This window comes from Eriocheir sinensis, chromosome 25 (genome assembly GCF_024679095.1).
Source record: "Eriocheir sinensis breed Jianghai 21 chromosome 25, ASM2467909v1, whole genome shotgun sequence".
Lineage (NCBI taxonomy): Eukaryota > Metazoa > Arthropoda > Malacostraca > Decapoda > Varunidae > Eriocheir > Eriocheir sinensis.
The window spans coordinates 5748893-5768923 of record NC_066533.1 but is presented as its reverse complement, the minus strand read 5'-3'; the positions used below and the strand labels follow the sequence as shown (position 1 = coordinate 5768923).

Here is a 20031-nt window from a genome sequence, read left to right as displayed (position 1 = left end):
ACTTAATTAAAGGAATACACTGTAAATACTGCCTCGTGGGGGTAAAGGTAGATATAGACACTTTGGTATGGGATGTAAGTAGAGGGAGATGGAAGCAAGGACCTGTGGGGAACACGAAGACGATGGAGGCGAGTATAGATGCAGGAACATGACGTCAATGGCACAAATGGGATCGAGTATAGATGCGGGAACCTTACTTACACGATGTTACGAGTGTTACTGAATGGGAACTAGAAACTGAACACTGGAATATATAGTCATTTGAAAGTTGAAGTCACCATATAAACATTAGAAGAGGGATTGAAGTCATTATTATTAACACTAGAAGGGCGATTGAAGTAAATAAGGAAAAGAAAACGAATCGAAGTCATCTGATGAATACTAGAGGGAGGATCAAAGTCATCAGATAAACACTAGGTAGTAAAAAAAAAAGAGAATCAGAGTCGTCTAATAATCGCTAAAAGAAGGATCAAAGTTATCAAAGATACACCAATAGAAGGATTCAAGTCATCAAATGAACAGTATAGGTGAAGGAAGTTATCAAGTAAACTGTAGAAGGATTAAAGTCATGAATTAAACACTAGAAAAAGGATTAAAAGTCACCAAAGAAACGCTGAAAAGAAGGATCAGAAGAGCTAATAAACACACAAAGGAGAATCGAAGTCATTAGAGAGATAAAAAAAGATGTAGATGTTAGGAGAAGGATTAAGGTCATGAATTAAACACTATAGAAAAAGAATAAAAGGTCACCAAAGGAACACAAAAAAGAAGGATCAGAAGAGCAAATAAACACACAAAGGAGAATCGAAGTCATTGGAGAAAGAAAAAAAAAAAAGATGTAGATGTTAGGAGAAGAATTAAGGTCATGAATTAAACACTATAGAAAAAGGATAAAAGGTCACCAAAGGAACACAAAAAAGAAGGATCAGAAGAGCAAATAAACACAAAAAGGAGAATCGAAATTATCATAGAAAATAAAATAAAACTATGTAGAGAGTTGTATACATTTCCGAGTCTGTCAACACGCCTACAGACATGCGATGATTATGAGGGAAATCTTAAAACAACACGAACATTGACTTGGTTAAAAAAAATACAAAATGGCACTCGTGAAAAAAGAGGATAAGTTAAATATAAATAAAACTAACTCGAGATTACCGCCGTCCCTGCAAACACTGGACATGTCGACCTTGGAACTCTCGACGTGTTAGAAGGGAATTGTGTGCCCGGCATCGATTCGGCAATGTAGGAGATTTATGTATGAGAATTAGTGTTGTTGACTCCTTCCTTCCTCCCTTCCTTCCTTCCTTCCTTCGTTTCTCTCTTCACCGTTCATTGTCTTTCTCTACTACTTCTATTCTTCCCTTTTCTCTCCTTTACTTCATTCCTTTCAACACGATTTTCCTCCCTTCCTTCCTTCCTTTCTTTCTCCACCGTTCATTGTCTTCCTCTACTACTTCTATTCTTCCCTTTTCTCTCCTGCATTTCATCCCTTCCAGTGCAATCTTTCTTCCTTCTTTCCTTCCTTTTATCCTTCCTTCATCATTTATTGTCTTCCTGTACAACTGCAATTCTTTCTATTTTTCTCCTTCAGTCCATTCCTTCCAACACAATTTTCCTCTTTTCCTTCTATTCTTCCTTCCTTCCTTCCTTCACTGTTTATTGCCTTCCCATACTCCTTCAATCCTTTCTATTTATTTCCTGCACTCTACTCCTTCCAACACAATCTTCCTCTTTTCCTTCCATTCTTCCTTTCTTTCTTATCCTTCACTGTTTATTGCCTTCCCATACTCCTTTAGTCCTTTCTATTTATCTCCTACACTCTACTCCTTCCAACACAGTCTTCCTCTTTTCCTTCCATTCTTCCTTTCTTTCTTATCCTTCACCGTCCATTGCCTTCCTGTACTCCTTCCTTTCTTCCTACTTCTCTCTAACACTCCATTCCTTCCACACGATTTTTCTCTCTTACTTCCGTCCTCTCTTCCTTTCTTCCTTCCTCCCTTCCTTCCTTCCTTCACCGCTCATTGCCTTCCTACTCCTCTTCCATTATTCCTACTTCCCTCCTACACTCCATTCCTTTCAATACGAGTTTCCTTTCTTCCTTCCTTTCTTCCTTTCTATTTTCGTCTGTATATTAGCAAGACACAGACAAGCCTTCGTGACACAGCTCCGTTCTTTACCGCCATAATATCAGTGTTTGCTGGGTGATAATAATAATAATAATAATGGATGTGTATGAATTCGGGTGTCGGAAATACGAACAAAAGACAAATCAAAACCTTAAGAATAACATTGAAACTAGTTAAAAAAAGAGGTAATGGGAGGAACGATAATAATAACTAATACATGAGGTTACGACGTGATAATAATAGTAGTAATAGTAATAATAGTAATAATAGTAGTGGATCAAGGGGAAATGAGTGAGTTAATGAGGCTAAGGTGAATCATTACAGGTATTACTGAGTTTTAATGGCACAACTTTTTTTTTGTATTTTCTAATGTTTTTTTTAGATGCTCTGGAGATGCCCTGAGCTTGGTGTTGACATGGGAGAAGGATTAAAGAAAAGAACATCATCCCCCCGTGTCCCGTTGGAGGCGCTGAAGGTGACTGACTGCTGATGATGACGATCCACAGCTGCCCAGAGAAGAGGGTGTGTGGGTTCTTCTCTGTCTTTCTCCCATTCGCCTTCTTCCTTTTCTCTTTCTATCTCTTCTTCCTCTTTCTTTACGCCGTCCCCTCCTCCTCCGCCTTTGCCTTGGCCTCACGGTCTGCTATGTTCTCCTTCACTGCAAGATAAAAGAGGAAAATAATATAATCAACAACGGAATAAAAAATAAATGTAATGATAGGCTAACACGAGGACGAGGCAGAAAAACACGTTAACTAGGCTATGAGTTAATGAGGACGTGATTGCAAATAGTGTTGTTTGTTGTGTTCATTGCTCGGATAAATTAGGTGTTTGTGGAGTGAAGGAGTTTATTGAGATTAGATTTTTCTCAGCAAAGGAGGCAAGTCAAGGGTAAAACGAAAGAAAGAAAGAAAGAAAGAAAGAAAGCCTCTGCTCCCAAAGTATCGAGACATAAAGGGTTCTAAAAATGCGATACCACTGGTCGGTCTAATAGGAAAGTGCTACCCTCAATACCTCCCTCCTCCTTTGTTGTTTACTTGCAACAATAAACTATCAATCAATCAATCAACAGAAAAAAAAAGTTACCGAAGTCTCTGAGAGGTAACGAAACAGGCATCTTATCATCCCATGTTTTTAGAGAGGGTACGTAAGCCTGAAATATGCCAGGAGAAAAAGAAAATAAATTAATTAATAAACATCCCCCGGAGCAACACCAAGGGGGAAGGGAAGTTTGTGAGCCGCGGAGGAAGAGGCTTTGTGAAGTATTAAACTGTTCTCCGCGGAAAGTTACGTCGGAACTCGGCTGTGTATCCCTTACCGTCCCGCCTGTAACTGAGGGTCATATTTTTAAACCTCTCGGGGCCAGGGACACACACATTTGACAAGACTTTCGTAGGTGTTTTGAGCGTTTCCAGGGATAGTTTTATGACCCTGGTGGTAGTGTGACCCTTCTCCTGTATCATGAACCTAATATTGGGCGTTTCCAGGGATAGTTTTATGACCCTGGTGGTAGTGTGACCCTTCTCCTGTATCATGAACCTAATATTGGGCGTTTCCAGGGATAGTTTTATGACCCTGGTGGTAGTGTGACCCTTCTCCTGCATCATGAACCTAATATTGGGCGTTTCCAGGGATAGTTTTATGACCCTGGTGGTAGTGTGACCCTTCTCCTGCATCATGAACCTAATTTTGGGCGTTTCCAGGGATAGTTTTATGACCCTGGTGGTAGTGTGACCCTTCTCCTGTATCATGAACCTAATATTGGGCGTTTCCAGGGATATTTTTATGACCTTGGTGGTAGTGTGACCCTTCTCCTGCATCATGAACCTAATTTTGGGCGTTTCCAGGGATAGTTTTATGACCCTGGTGGTAGTGTGACCCTTCTCCTGCATCATGAACCTAATTTGGGGCGTTTCCAGGGATAGTTTTATGACCCTGGTGGTAGTGTGACCCTTCTCCTGCATCATGAACCTAATTTTGGGCGTTTCCAGGGATAGTTTTATGACCCTGGTGGTAGTGTGACCCTTCTCCTGTATCATGAACCTAATTTTGGGCGTTTCCAGGGGTAGTTTTATGACCCTGGTGGTAGTGTGACCCTTCTCCTGTATCATGAACCTAATTTTGGGCGTTTCCAGGGATAGTTTTATGACCCTGGTGGTAGTGTGACCCTTCTCCTGTATCATGAACCTAATTTTGGGCGTTTCCAGGGATAGTTTTATGACCCTGGTGGTAGTGTGACCCTTCTCCTGTATCATGAACCTAATTAGAACCAGACTGATCTTCTTTTCGGCCTCTGGGAATTGATGTTATGAGAGATGAAATGTATAAGAATGCGGTCCTAAACTTTTCCTTTATATATTGGTTTGTAGATCATAATTAACAGTAAGTTCTGACCATTCTCCTCTTGTACAAATGCGACGGTAATTTATAAGTCCTCAAATAATCAACTAATCAAATAATTGACTCGTGATGTTGATAGAAGAAAGGATGAATGCAACACAACACAGGGACTAAATTTGTGTATAATGTGTATATTGTTGAAAAAAAAAGCGAAGGAAAAGTGGAGATACAGCAACACAAATCGATGGCTAAATTTGTGTCTCGATGTTAAAATAAAAAGAAAGGAAAGTATAGATAAAACAACACATCCCGGGAATAAATTTTTGACTTGCTGTGTTAAGAAAATAAAGGAAAATGTGGAGAGACCAACACCAACCCAACAACTAAACTGAGCAAAAAAAAAAAAAAAAAAAATAATAATAATAATAATAATAATAAAAATAAATAAATAAATAAATAATTAAATAAAAAATCAATATAATCTTAACACTCCTTCCTTTCCTTCCTTCATTCATTCATTTCTCCCATCCTTCCTTCCTTCTTTCGTATTTCCATTCTTCCTACTTTTCTCCTACACTCCATTCCTTCCTACATAATCTTCCTCCCCCTCTCCTTCCTTCTTTCCTCCTCTCCTTTCATTTCTTCCATTCTTCCTTCCTTCCTTCCTTCCTTCCTTCCTTCCTTTATCCATTGTTCATTGTCTTCCCATACTTCAATTTTTCTTACGCTCGATTCCTTCTTCACAGTCTTCCTTCCTCTCTTCCTCTCTTCCTTCCTTCCTTCCCCCTTTCCTTCTTTCATTCGATCTTCCATTCTTCCTACTTCTCTCCTACTTCCTTCCTTCCTTCCTTTCTTCCATTTATCCTTCCTTCCTTCCTTCCTGACATTTATCCTTCCTTCCTTCCTTTCTTCTATTTATCCTTCCTTCCTTCCTTTCTTCTATTTATCCTTCCTTCCTTCCTTTCTTCCATTTATCCTTCCTTCCTTCCTTTCTTCCCTCTTTCCGTCCTTCCTTCTTTCATTCGTATTCCCATTCTTCTTACTTCTCTCTTGCTATCCTACTCTCCTTCATTCCTCCCATCCTTCCCTCCTCCCTTTCTTCCTTCCTCCATCCTTCCTTTCTTCCTCCATTCCTTCTTTCCTTCCTTCATGCGCACTTCCACTCTTCCTACTTTTTTCCCCCACTCTCTTTCATTCCTCCATTCCTTCTTTCATTCCCCCACTCCTTCCCCCTCTCCTTTTTTCATTCGTACTTCCATTCTTTCTACTTCTCTCCTATACCTAATTTCTTCCTTCACAACCTTCCTTCCCTTCTTCCCTTCCTCTCTTCCTTCCTTTCTCCATTCATTCATTCACTGTTCATTGTTTTCCTATATACACTATTTCCATTATTCATACTTCCTTCCTTCACTCCCTTCCTTCCTTCCTCCTTCCCTTCCTCCCTCCCTTCCTCCCTTCCTCGCCCCCACTACTCACTGGACTCCTGCAGGATGATCACGCCGCGCTGCACGGACCAGATGAGCCCCACGAGGATCGGCGCCAGCACGACCATGAGCAGGGCCGCCAGCAGGTTCCAGCAGGCGCCGCTCACCCTGCTGGGGTTTTCCGTCGTGTAGCCGCAGCACAGCACCGCCAGGCCCGCCACGAAAGTACCTGGGTCACCGTCATCATCATTATCATCGTCATCGTTATCGTCATCATTATTATCATCGGTTACTTCCGGCCGGAACCTCAGTTTTTATGAAGTTCCGGTTCCGGCCGGAGCTGTAAAAAAATGATCGGCCGGAATCGGGACTCTTAGGTATTTTACATCCACTCACACAGCTCTTCTGGACAGAGTGGAGTCTAAGGCTCTTCGTCTCATCAGCTCTCCTCCTCCTACTGATAGCCTTCTACCTCTTAAATTCCGTCGCGATGTTGCCTCTCTTTCTATCTTCTATCGATATTTCCACGCTGACTGCTCTTCCGAACTTGCTAACTGCATGCCTCCCCCCCTCCCGCGGCCCCGCTGCACACGACTTTCTACTCATGCTCATCCCTATACTGTCCAAACCCCTTATGCAAGAGTTAACCAGCATCTTCACTCTTTCATTCCTCACGCTGGTAAACTCTGGAACAATCTGCCTACGACTTGAACTCTTTGAAGAGAAGGGTATCAGGACACCGCTCCTCCCGAAATTGACCTCTCTTTCGGCCACCTCTTATGATTCTTTTTTTAGGAGCAGCGAGTAGCAAGATTTTTTTTTATATCATTGTTTCCTTTTTTGTGTGCCCTTGAGCTGCCTCCTTTGTTGTAAAAAAGAAAAAAAAATAGGAGTCATCGTGCTGCCTACACCCTCATCTCTAACTTGTTGCATTCCCTTCTTACCTTTATATTTCTCAACTCTTCATTTATAATACTCTATTAAAAAAAAAAACATGTATTGGTTAATAGTTTACTGTGGTTTTCATTTAAGAACTCTCTCTCTCTCTCTCTCTCTCTCTCTCTCTCTCTCTCTCTCTCTCTCTCTCTCTAGATAGATAGATAGATAGATAGATAGATAGATAGATAGATAGATAGATGGATAGATAGATAGATAGATAGATAGATAGATAGATAGATAGATAGATAGATAGATAGATAGATAGATAGATAGATAGATAGATAGATAGATAGATAAATGGATAGATAGATAGATAGATAGATAGATAGATTGAATTACTGAATATTTCTTCACACAAGTCTTCTAGCTGGTGTTCCGGCTGTAGCTAGATATGGTGTGTCCAGGTGCATCCTTGATCATCATCATCGTGGATGCTGATCGAGGTCTGATTGCTTTCGATTGCTTGACTATCTTTCTGTCAAGCTGTTTATCTGTTTCTCTGTTAGTATATCTATCTTTTTGTTTATCTTTCTATCTCTCTCTCTAACTGTCTATTTATTTATCTATTTATTCATTGATATAATGATCTCTCTCTCTCTCTCTCTCTCTCTCTCTCTCTCTCTCTCTCTCTCTCTCTCTCTCTCTCTCTCTCTCTCTCTCTCTCTCTCTCTCTCTCTATCTCTCTCTCTATCTATCTATCTATCTATCTATCTATCTATATATCTATATATATATATATATATATATATATATATATATATATATATATATATATTTTTTTTTTACAGCAAAGGAAACAGCTCAAGGGCAAAAAATAAGGAAACAATAACGAAAACAAGCCCGCTACACACTGCTCCTATAGAAAAGCGTTCAGAGGAGTGGCCGAAAGAGAGGTCAATTTCGGGAGGAGAGGTGTCCTGATACTCTCCTCTTGAAAGAGTTCAAGTCGTAGGCAGGAGGAAATACAGATGAAGGAAGACTGTTCCAGAGTTTACCAGCGTGAGGGATGAAAGATTGAAGATGCTGGTTAACTCGTGCATAAGGGATTTGGACAGTATAGGAAAGAACTTCAGTAAAAAGTCGTGTGCAGCGGGGCCGCGGGAAGGGGGGAGGCATGCAGTTAACAAGTTCAGAAGAGCAGTCAGCATGAAAACATCGATAGAAGATAGAAAGAGAGGCAACATGGCGGCGGAATTTAAGAAGTAAAAGACTATCAGTAAGAGGAGGGGAGTTGATGAGAATAAGAGCCTTAGGGCCGTATTACTAGACATTCCGTCGCCAAAGGTCACCTATTTGACTAGGCTTTCATAGGAGTTTGGGAAATTTCCAGTAGCTTTATGACCCTGGTGGTAGTCTGACCCTTTTTCTGTACCCTGAATCTAAAGAAACACTCATTAGAACCCGATTGACCCCCTCGTTGACCTTTAGAAATAGTTGATATGAGAAGCGAGTGTGTCATATAACACCAGCCTCAGACTCTACTGAGTCAACTCTGTCCAGAAGAGCTGTGTGAGTGGAGCCCCCTCACACGTGAGATGCATACTCCATACGAGGGTGAACAAGGCCCCTGTATATAGATAGCAACTATGCGGGGGAGAAGAACTGGCGTACAGGAGCGATAGGACAGGATACAGAAATAAGGTTGTGATCGGAGGAGCCCAACGGAGAGAACAGATTGACAGAATAAGCAGAAGGATTAGAGGTTAGGAAGAGATCTAGCATGTTGGGCGTTTCTCCAAGACGGTCGGGAATACGAGTAGGGAGCTGAACCAACTGTTCTAGGATTGAGGATTGCAAAGTTGTAGGCTTGTTCACCAGGCTGGTCATTGAAAGAGGATGAAAGCCAAAGCTGGTGGTGAACATTGAAATTTCCTAGTATGGAGATTTCAGCGAAGGAAGAGTGGGTCAAGATGTGCTCCACTTTGGAATTTAAATAGTCAAAGAATTTTACATAGTTAGTAGAGTTAGGTGAGAGATAACAACACAGATGTATTTAGTAATAAAGTGACAATGAAGTCTTAGCCAGAAGGTGGAAAATTCTGAAGAGTCAAGGTCGTGGGCATGAGACCAAGTGATGTCGTAGGCGCAACATCCAACTTTCGATTGAAATTTAGGATAGAAATAGTAGGAGGGAGCAGAGTAGAGATTGCTGTCAGTAGCCCCCGAGACCTGTTTCGGTGAGGTAGAGAAGGTGAGGTTTAGAGGAGGAGAGATGGTTTTCCATAGAAGGGAAATTAGAACGAAGACCGCGAATGTTGCAAAAGTTGGTAAAGAAGAAGTTTGAGGAGTTACCAGGACACCTCTCGGGTCGATAGCCAAAAGGGGAGTCCTCTCTGGGCGAATTTATGGTCCCCCCCCCCCGGGTGGGGACTCCGAGGCAATGTTATGTGTAACCATATTGAATTTGAAATTTTTGGGAAATATTGTGTGTTGTGTGTACTCGTATCTAGCTATCTATTTATGAATGTATGTATATATCTATGTATGTTTGTATGAATGAATGTATGTATGTATGTATGTATGTATGTACATATGTATGTATGTATGTATGTATGTAGCTTTCTGTTTATCTATCTATCTATCTATCTATCTATCTATCTATCTATCTATCTATCTATTTAATTTATATCCTTACTCGTTTTCCAATCAATTTACTCGCATTTATTCACTTATGTATTAACTTTTTTTTATGAGTTACCGATTAAGTTTTTTTTTCTTGTTTCCTTCCTTTTTTCAGTCTTTTTACTGGTTTACTTTTTTGCTAGTGTTTTTTTCCTTTACCTGTTTGTTTGTTTATTATTTGTATTTTTTTACAGCTAAGAAATCAGCTCAACGGCAACAAAAAAAGGTGTAAAAAAAAGCCCGCTAACCGCTGTTCCCACAAAGACAAATGTAAAGAGTGGCCAAAAGAGAGGTCAATTTCGGGTGGAGAGGTGTCTTGATACACTCCTCTTGGAAGAGTTCAAGTCATAGGCACTAGGAAATATAGACGAAGGAAGGCTGCTCCAGAATTTACCAGTGTAAGGGATGAAAGAGTGACGATGCTGGTTAACTCTTGCATAAGGGGTTTGGACAGTATAGGAATGAGCTTGAGTAGAATTTTATTTATTTATTTATTTTTTCTTCCTTTATTTGTTTCAGCCATGTATAGTTACGTGCATGCAGGTGTGAAAGGTTCGTTGGTTCAAATACGAGGGAGGTCATTAGCATGTGAGAACACCTGCATATCTCACCTGTAATTATCTTCCCACACACACCTGGATGAATGTTCGATCAGATGCTCTCTCTCTCTCTCTCTCTCTCTCTCTCTCTCTCTCTCTCTCTCTCTCTCTCAAAAAGAAAAAAAAACATCACCCAGTTCACACAAACACCTCCATTTTCCTTCCCTTCTTACAAACACAAACACACGGGAACTTTTTTTTTTTTTTTATCCTCGAGCTTCCTTCTTTACTATAGAAATAAATATATACCCCTTCTTTCCTTCCTCCCCACCCTCGTTTCTTTCTTTCTCCCTTTCTTCCTTCCTTCTTTCCTTCCTTCCTATCTTCCTTTCTTCCTTTTCCTTCCTTCTTTTCTGCCTTTCTTCCTTCCTTTCTCCATTCCTTCCTTCCTTCCTTCCTCTCTTCCTTCCTTCCTTCTTTCCTTTCTTCCTTCCTTCCTCCATTCCTTCTTTCTTCTATACTTTTCTTCTCCTTTCCTTCCTTCCTTCTTGTCTTCCTTTTTTTTCTTCCTTCATTTATTCATTATCATTTTCCTTCCTTCCTTCATTCATTCATTTCTATCATCTTCCTTCCTTCTCCATTCCTTCCTTCCTTCCTTCCGTCCTTCCTTCCTCCCTTCCCTCCTTCCTTCCTTCCTATCCTCCTTCCAACCTACCTTCCTACCTTCCTACCTACCGAACTTACACCCTCCCTTCCTTCCTTCCTTCCCCCCTTCCTTCCTTCCTTGCTTTATACATTCCCTTTTCCTTCCTTCCTTCCTATCCTCCTTCCAACCTTCCTTCCTACCTACGTACCGACCTTACTCCCTCCCTTCCTTCCTTCACTATCCTCCACTTCCCTCCCCTCCTCTTCCTCCCCTCCCCTCCCCTCCTCTTCCTCCCCTCCCCTCCCCCCCCACACCCACCTAGGCCGGGCACGAAGCTGAGGATGAGGCAGAGGGCGGCGAGGGGCATGGGCAGCGCGGGCACGGCCTTCCGGAAGCTGCCGTGCCGATCCTTGCTCTCCATGATCTCCAGCTCCTGCACGCCGTCGGGGGTGTCGATCATCACCTGGGGGAGAGGGAAACGTCCGGGGTGAGGCTACTGCAGGAGGGGGTGAGGGAGGAGGAGGATGAGGAAGACGAGGAAGATGAGTTGCAGGATGTGGGGAAAGAAAGAGGAAGGGGAAGAGGAGGGGGAGGAGGGGGAGGAGGAGGAGGAGGAAAGGCAGGAGGTGAAGAGAACGTTTGGGTGAGACTACTGTAGAAGGGAATGAAGGAGGAGGAGGAGGAGGAGGAAGAGGAGGAGGAGCAGGAGGAAGGACTGAAGATTAGGACAAAATATAAGAATGAGGAGGCAGAGGAGGAAGAAGGGCCTTAGGATAGGAGGAAGAAAGGAAGGAGGAGGAGGAAGAGGAGGAGGTAAAAATAATGAGGAAGAGTCTGTCAGAACGGAGATATAACGGGAAGAGAAGGAAGAGGAAGAAGATAATAAGAAAGAGGAAGAGGATGTTGGAATGGAGTTACTGACAAGGAGGAGGCGGAGGAGGAGGAGGAGGAGGAGGAGGAGGAAAGACTATCAGGGTAAGATATTGAGTGGTAGGAATAGGAGGAAGGAAGAAAACGAAGAAGGAACTGCCAGAAAGAAAAAAAATGGGAAAGAGGGAAGAAATAATACATGATGATCCATAGGAAAATAAATATGAAAAAAACTACCATGAAAAAACTTTCTTTCCCTTCTTTCTCTCCCCTTCCTCCATTCTTCCTCCCTTCCCTTCTTCTCCCCTTCCCTCTTTCTTTTCTGTCCTTCTTCTTGATTCTATCTTTCAAAAGTCAGATTTCCTCCCTTTCCCTTCTTCCTTCTTCCTATTCACTCTTTCTTCTCCCTGTTTTCCATTTTCTTTCCATTCTTCTCATCTTTAAAAGGCTGAATTCCTCCTCTCCCCTCTTCTTTCTCTCTTTTCTCTCCTTCTCCAAAATTGCCTTTCTCTTTCCCTTCCTTTAATCTTAAAAAGTCGAATTCCTTTTTTTCCATTTTCATTTATCCCCCTTTCCTTTTCTTCCCATTCTCCTCTTCATCCATTCTCCCCTTTCCTTTTCTTTCCATTCATTCTCTACTTCCTTTTCTCCCCTTCTCCTTCCTTTCTCCTTCTCCCGTACAACGCAGACCTCCCCTTTCCCTTTCTTTTCTCTCCATCTCCCCTTTCCTCCGTTCTTCTCCTCTCTTTCCCATCTCCTTCTCAAGTAAACACAGACAAGACCGAGAGGAAAGCCTAGTCAGCCATCTGTACGGGGTCACCTTTCTGTGGGTGGGGGGCGGAGAGGGAAGGAGGAACGGGAAATGGGGATCATTTGGCAGGAGATTCGTGGGGAGGGCGGAAACGCTGGGTGGAAATAAGGTAAAAAGGATCCCGTCAGCTTGGAAAGGTCGCGAGGATATTGGATTTGCGTGCCACTGCTTAGGTTCGGAAGGCAAAGTATGGGAGTGAATTCTATGATATCCGTTTTTATTTATGCCCCCAAAAGTGATTATTTGCTATTAATTAAAGATTGTATTACTTTGATTCAACTTCACATCATTGGAAAAACAAACTCAACATCATAGTACTGAAATAAGTAAAAAGTTAGATTAAATTTTTTTTTCCTTTACTTAAAACTTTTCTTAACTTTTTTTCAACCTCGATTTACTTCATGAGAAACGGAAGCACTTGACAACAAAGTACTATAATGAAAAATAAATAAATAAATAAAACATTCTATTAAACTGAGATGCAATAATGAGGAAGTGAAGAGGAGGAGGAGAAAGAGGAGAAAGTGGAGGAGAAAGAATAGGAAGAGTAAGAGGAGGAGAAGGAGGAGGAGAGGGAGGAGGAGGAAGAACTGTTAGGTTAAAGGATTGAGTTGTAGAGAAAAAGGATAGAAGATTGACAACTCCATGATTATCAATGTCAACCAAAATCGGTCAAAAGAGTAACGATTCATAGGATTTGCGAGTCACATGCGGAGAGGGCAGAATAGGCTATCAGGTCCGAGTTGATGGGATTCAATTCTATTCATTTTCTCTTTTTTTTCGGTAAAGGAAGCAGTTGAATTCAAGGGTAAAAGTAAATTATAAAAAAAGCCCGCTAATCACTGCTCCTGTATAAGAAAGTAAAGGTGAGTGGCTGAAAGAGAGGTCAATTTCAGGTGGAGAGTTGTTTTGACACTCTCCTAAACAATCATTGGCGAATAACTCGATTTGCATTTTTTTTTTCTCTATCAGCCTCGTTTGCGAATCCTGGTGTTGTTTTCAGAGAGGGGCGTGAACATTTTTCGAAGGGATAAGTTTAGCATAATGTGTCTAGTGAGGATGAAGGATGTGATTTTTTTTTCGTTTTAATGTCTGTCTGTCTGTCTATTTGTCTGTCAGTCTGTCAGTTTGTAGGTTTGTTTGTCGGCGAAATGAATCATGTTATTCCCCAAGAGTTATCAACATCAAACCCTTATATCCCTCTACCCCTAATCTCCCTCCCCAGCCCCTCAATCCCCTCCCCGTTCCTCTACTCCCCCATTCACCCACCTAACCCCTATCTCACAACCTCCACCCCGTCTCCACCCTCTCACCCATGGAGGTATAAAGGGTGGAGAGGCCGTGAGGTGCTCGGGCTGATGCCAGCGAACTTTCAGTCGGCCATCTTTTCGTAGGGCGAGGCAGCGACTGCTGGGTAGTGAAGAAACACGTCATGGAAGTATTTCGCTACGTTGGAATGCATGTTTGTCCCCTGTCCAAGAGGTGGGGTTGGGGTGAGGTCACATAGTTAATAGGGAGAGTCAGGTCTGTTTATGGGTTGGGCTATGATGACTCAGGTCGAGAAAAACCGAGGTCAGGGTGAGGACAGATAATTAATAAGGGGTGTCAGGTCTTGAGCCTAGTCGATACACACATACTCTCTGTCTATAATTCAGCAGAGCTCTCGTGCAGCGAGAGTAATAAAGGCAGGAGTGTCGCTCCGTGTGTGATCTGGAATGCCGACTACTTGTGTTGCATTTGGGTGCAATGAACAAGCGAACAAAAATCTGATCCATCCATTACTTTTCACCAGTAAGTTATTTATTAATTCATTTTTATATCTGATGTTCAAGCAAGCGTGCATGACTATTATAAACAAGACTGATGCACAGGACAAATGCACATTGTTTATTTGATCAAAGTGTTAGCAACATCTCTGGCAAGATCGTTGGCTATATTGCCGGATTTGTCAGCTTAAAACCAAAGAAATCTTTAAAGTGTGAGTCGTGCTGCAATGCTTTATTTACCCAACATCTGGATGCAACTCACTGATTTATCTCAGTTGAAAACAAAGGCCACCTATCTTTTCCATCCAGAGTTGTTGCCATTTGTCTTGTGTGTGAAAGAAAATTCAGAGAGAAAGTTTTACAGTATATGACCAACCATATGCAAAATTGTCAACACATGCTTGGCACAACATTGTAACACTTGTACGGTACTGTCTGAGTTCCAGGAGAGGGCTGTCTTCTCCAGCCTGGCACAACACATGTTAGACAGTGATCCGTTCACTAATCATCTTGTGTTACTGATCAAGGCTGTAGCCGAGACCTATCTGCAGGTCAGGTACAGATATGCAGCCAGAAGAAGAAGAAGAAGAAGAAGAAGAAGAAGCAGCATTTTTCACTCTGGGTTTTGCTCTTGTATATTAATTTATCTTTTTTTCAGATTTCAAACAGCAGTTCGTTACTTTTTATATTCTCGGAGTTTTCTTTGCTAAATAAAAACTTTCCTGTGATATCATTCGCCTTCTATCACCCATATCCTCCAGTGTTACCAACGTTGGATTTGAAAGCTGCATCCTGACTCATTGGTGGGTTGACAACTTTTTTCTTCCGTACAGACAAAACGTCCGGACAACACCAGGGTCACATTCTCAGGTCCATATTATCAAACTTCGAATTTTAATTAAGGCTTAGTCCATTTACTTCGAAAGGCTCTCGCAGATGTTGTTGGGGTGTCCATAGATAGTTTCCTGACCCTGGTGGTAGTTTTGCAAGGCCTGCGCGCTGTGAACGGAAAAAAAACACTCATGACTCCCCGACGTGCCTCCTCTCTGGCCCTGCAAACGTTCGTAACAAGAGCCACAAACGTTTGATAATGCGAGTGTCAGATGTTTCCGCCTCTCACATCAACTTTCTATAGGCCGAAAAGGAGACTAATCGGGTTATCATGAGTGTTTCTTCACGCCCATGGTACAGAGCTTTGTCAACCTACCACCAGGGTCACAAAACTCCCCATGCAAATGCCCCCAACTCCTACGAAAGCCTTGTGTGTGCCTGGACGCCGAAATATTTGGAAGGGTCATACTCTTAACCCCTTGACCGCGGATTTCCTACAAGAAGACATCACCAAGCTACAGGAATGGAACAAAAAGTGGCTGCTACAATTCAATGAGGAAAAATGTAAAGTCCTGCACCATGGGAGAGGATATCCAACACACTAATACCACGTGAGAAACACTCCACTATCCACCACAGAGGCAGAGAAGGACCTGGGACTATATGTTACCAGGCTACCAGTGAAAGCCGAATCCGTGCCAATCGCAGCGGACGGGTTAAACATTTCAGTGCCAGAGTTCATGTATTTTGCAAGGCTTTAGTGGGAGTTTTGAGCATTTTCAAGAGTATAATTTTATGACCCATCTGGTGGTCTGACCTTTCATCTGCACCTTGAACCCAAATAAACACTCATTAGAACCAGACTGTGCTCCGTTTTGGCCTTTGAAAGTGGTTGATGTGAGATGCGGAAATGTCTGAGGATACCGACCTTTGTATCTTGGCTCTTTACTATCTTTATTATCTTTATCTTGCTAGACTTCCGCGCACTAAACGTTTTCAGGAGAAGCAGAAACGAACGTACGGAACGGACACCTCTCCTTCCGAAATTGACCCATCTTTCGGCCACTCCTCTAACTCTTTTAAGGAGCAGTGAGTATCGGGCTTTTTTTTTAACATTTGTCACCTTTTTTATGCCCTTGAACTGACTCCTCTGCTGTAAAAAAAGAAAAAAAATCTTGTGCAACGTTTCGTCTCTCTTGCGCCACCGTTAGTTATCATGCACAGTGACGGTGACGGAACAGAGCTATTGAATCACGAATGCGTCCTGAATGTGTCTTTGTCATCCGCTTTCGATTTGATCCTCTCTGTTTTTTTGCCTCTCGTTCTGTTTTCTTTACAGGAGCGGCGCCTAGCGGGCTTTTTTTGTTTGTTTTGTATTGTTTTTGCCCTTGAGCTGCTTCCTTTACTGTAAAAAAAGAAAAAAATGGTCCACTCCCAGGATTTGAGAATTTGTACGTTGGCAAAGGGAAGGGGAGGAGGGACGGGAGGGAGAGAAAGGGAGAGGATATAGAGAGGAGGAAACTGCGGGAATGAGGAGGGATAGAAGAGGGAGAAAGGGAGGGAAGGTAAAGAGGAGGAAACTGCCATGAGGAGGGACAGTAGGGAGAAAGGGAGAGGAGGTAGAGAGGAGGAAACGGTGCCATGAGGAGGGATAGAAGAGAGAGAGAAAGGGAGGGAAGGTAAAGAGGAGGAAACGGTGCCATGAGGAGGGATAGAAGAAGGAGAAAGGGAGGGAAGGTAGAGAGGAAGAAACTGTGCCATGAGGAGGAATAGAAGAGAGAGAAAGGGAGGGAAGGTAGAGAGGAGGAAACGGTGCCATGAGGAGGGATAGAAGAGGGAGAAAGGGAGGGAAGGTAGAGAGGAGGAAACTGTGAAAGGAGGAAGGAAGAGAGAGAAAGGAGGGAAGGTAGAGAGGAGGAAAGTGCCATGAGGAGGGATAGAAGAGGAGAAAGGGAGGAAGGTAGAGGAGGAAACGGTGCCATGAGGAGGTATAGTAGAGTGAGAAAGGGAGGGAAGGTAGAGAGGAGGAAACGGTGCCATGAGGAGGAATAGAAGAGAGAGAAAGGGAGGGAAGGTAGAGAGGAGGAAACGGGAAAGGAGAAGGAAGAAGACTAAATAAAAGGTGGAAAAGTGAAGACTGTGAAAAAGAGAGGTATTAAGAGGGAACTAAAGAAGAGGAATGGACGAATAGTGAAAGATATAAGAAGAAAAAAAAGGTAGAGAGGGGAAGGAAACTGTGCCTAAAAGGTTAGGTATCGGGAAAGGAGGAGGAAGACTAAATAAGAGGAGGAAAAAGTGAAGACTGTGAAAAAGGAAGGTATTAAGAGGGAACTAAAGAAGAGGAATGGACGAATAGTGAAAGATATAAGAAAAAAAGGTAGAGAGGGAGGAAACTGTGGCATAAGGGTTAGGTAATGGAATAGGGCAAAGAGGGAAGTGGAAGAATTAAACGATGAAAAAGTGAAGAATATGAAAAAGGAAGGTATTAAGAGGGAATGAAAGAAGAGGAATGGACGAATAGTGAAAGTTTTGAAAAGAAAAAAAGTATAGACGAAGGAGAATGTGCCATGAGGGATAGGTGACAGGAAAAGAGGAGGAAGAAGACGAAATAAGAGGAGGAAAAAGTGAAGACTATGAAAAAGGAAAGTATCAGAGGGAATGGATGAACAGGAAAAGATTAACAGGGGGATACAAGTTATAATTTTTCCTGGTGAGAAAGTCGAGTAGGAAAACACGTGAAGTCTGTGAAAGCGAGGATATCAAGAGGTAACCAAATACGAAACGACGAACAGGGATTAAAAAAAGGGTTCATTTAAGCTGCTGTGTACACGAGTCTTCTTTTTCAGGGTGATAAAAAGTCAAGCAGGAAAACATTCACGCATTCTTTGTTTACGTTGTCAAGTTTCGTGTCATCAATAGACGTGGAAGGCCTTGAACTTGCTCCCTTGCCCTCTCCTTCCCCCCCCCTCCTCCCTCTCCTTCCCCTCCTCCTCACCCCCTCTCTTTCCCCTCACCCCCTCTCCGTCCCCTCCCCCTCACCCCCTCTCCTTCCCCTCTCCCTCACCCCCTCTCCTTCCCCTCCCCTCTCACCCCCCACTCTCCTTCCCCTCCCCCTCCCCCCTCTCCTTCCCCTCCCCCTCCCCCCCTCTCCTTCCCCTCCCCCTCCCCCCCTCTCCTTCCCCTTCCCCCTCACCCCCATTCCCCTTCCCCTCCCCCCTCCTCCCCTCTCCTTCCCCTTCCCCCCCTCTCCTTCCCCTTCCCCCTCCTTCCCTCCCCCCCTCCCCTCTCCCCCCCCCAAGAAGCCCTTCAACAGATTCCCTCTTTCTCCGAACACCACTTGTAAGATTATCGTTGCTCTTCCTCTTTCTCATTATCGACTTCCTCTTTCCTCTTTTCCTCTTATACTTTCAATTGATTTATCGGACCACACCTCATTATTTTCTTCCTCCTCCTCCTCCTCCTCCTCCTCCTCTCTCTCTCTCTCTCTCTCTCTCTCTCTCTCTCTCTCTCTCTCTCTCTCTCTCTCTCTCTCTCTCTCTCTCTCACACACACACACACACACACACACACACACACACACACACATGCACACTTCAGTTTCCTTCAATGTCAATTTGCATTCGAAATGGTGAGAGAAAAAAAACGAAATATGCTAATCAAGCGTTTATCACTCTTCACCGCTGAAACATATAACAAAATGAAAACACTATGATGACTATATAGCACAAAACAAATAAGTAGTACCTGAACCTGTTTATTCATTTAGTCATGTATTTATTTGTTTAGTTATCCTTTTTTCCCAGGAGGCAGCTTAAGGGCAGAGAAAGAAAAAAGATAAAAAAGGAGATACAAAAGCCCGCTGGCTCTGCTCCTGCATATAATGAAAAGTCGAAAGAACGTTGTGTAATTTCGGATCTAGAGACTCCAGATAAGACCTTACAAAACGCACACGGGACCAAATTAAGAGCACCTGCAGGCATTGTGGTCACCTTCACCTCCTGAAACTTCTCCCCGTCCTCGCAGTGGTGCACCACGACAACGCGCTCCTCCACGCCGGCCGGCACTCTTCGGACTGGAGGCCCAGGTGAGAGGTTCTGCAGAAGCTTTCGCATGGGGGACAGCGGTTGACGGCGACCACCTTGAAGAGAAAGTCTGGTCGTGCAGAGCGTCGAAATGATCCAGAAAATCATAGATGCGTGCCGTCATCGTCTTGGGCTCACAGAGAAGGTTCTCGAGCTCTTGTGCCTGTTGGTGCAGCATAATGCTGTACTGGCGCGAGACAGAGGACAGACACACCACCGGCACCGGAGCGGCCGCCATAACTACTAACATCACCATGGCTGCTTCTTGACTGGTAGCGAAAATTTCCTCTTGTCAAAACTCTAGACTCGTGGCTCGTCGCTAACCGTTTACTTGAGGCGGAGGTGCTGGTCTGTTGTTACCGGGCCGACGGCGAGCGGTGACAGAGCAGCCTCCAGCCCAGGATCTATATTGGTCCTATATAGATCTTGCTCCAACCGACACCTCATAAATATATTCACAGGGCGGCCCCACACACGGCTGACCCTTCCCCCCAAACCAAACGTTCTGTGCATCCTTTCTCCGAACAAGGTGCTGCTGCATGCCGTCAACAGGAAACCTTTGCTCACAGTGAATGTTTATCTTTCACGCTTTATCTCTCTGTGACTGTCTATGTATGTTCTCTCTCTCTCTCTCTCTCTCTCTCTCTCTCTCTCTCTCTCTCTCTCTCTCTCTCACACACACACACACACAAACAACTCAGTTTCCTTCAGTATCAATTTGGACTCGAAATAGCGACAAAAACAACGAAATATGATTGTTAAGCGTTTATCACTCTTCATTGACAAAACAGACAACAGAATGAAGACACTGTGATGACTAGAACAAAACAAATAAGGAGTAGGCTACCTGAACCTGTTTATTTATTTGTTTATCCATTATTTTTTTCAGGTGGCAGCTTGAAGGAAAAAAAACGGAGAAAAGATATGATACAAAAGCCCGCTGGCCCTGCTCCTGCACATAAAGACTAGTTGAACGTTGTGTAATTTGGGTTCTACAAAGTCCAGATCAGTGGACTCACACGGGAGGGGTCA

At 43.1% G+C, this 20031-nt stretch overlaps 1 protein-coding gene across 5 annotated transcripts in view; it reads right to left on the bottom strand.

Moving 5' to 3' along the window:
• Positions 1-1781: 1781 nt before the first annotated feature.
• The window catches only part of LOC127003246 (protein stum homolog), a 45020-nt gene continuing 26770 nt past the window's right edge, over positions 1782-20031 (bottom strand). For all 5 annotated transcript variants that reach the window (XM_050869649.1, XM_050869650.1, XM_050869651.1 and 2 more), the window contains 3 exons: positions 10958-11102; positions 5946-6122; positions 1782-2787 (listed from right to left, as the gene is read on the bottom strand). In XM_050869649.1, coding sequence (XP_050725606.1) covers positions 2726-2787; positions 5946-6122; positions 10958-11102 — 384 coding nt within the window. In that variant the 3' untranslated portion in view covers positions 1782-2725. The remainder of the gene's footprint in view (positions 2788-5945; positions 6123-10957; positions 11103-20031) is intronic.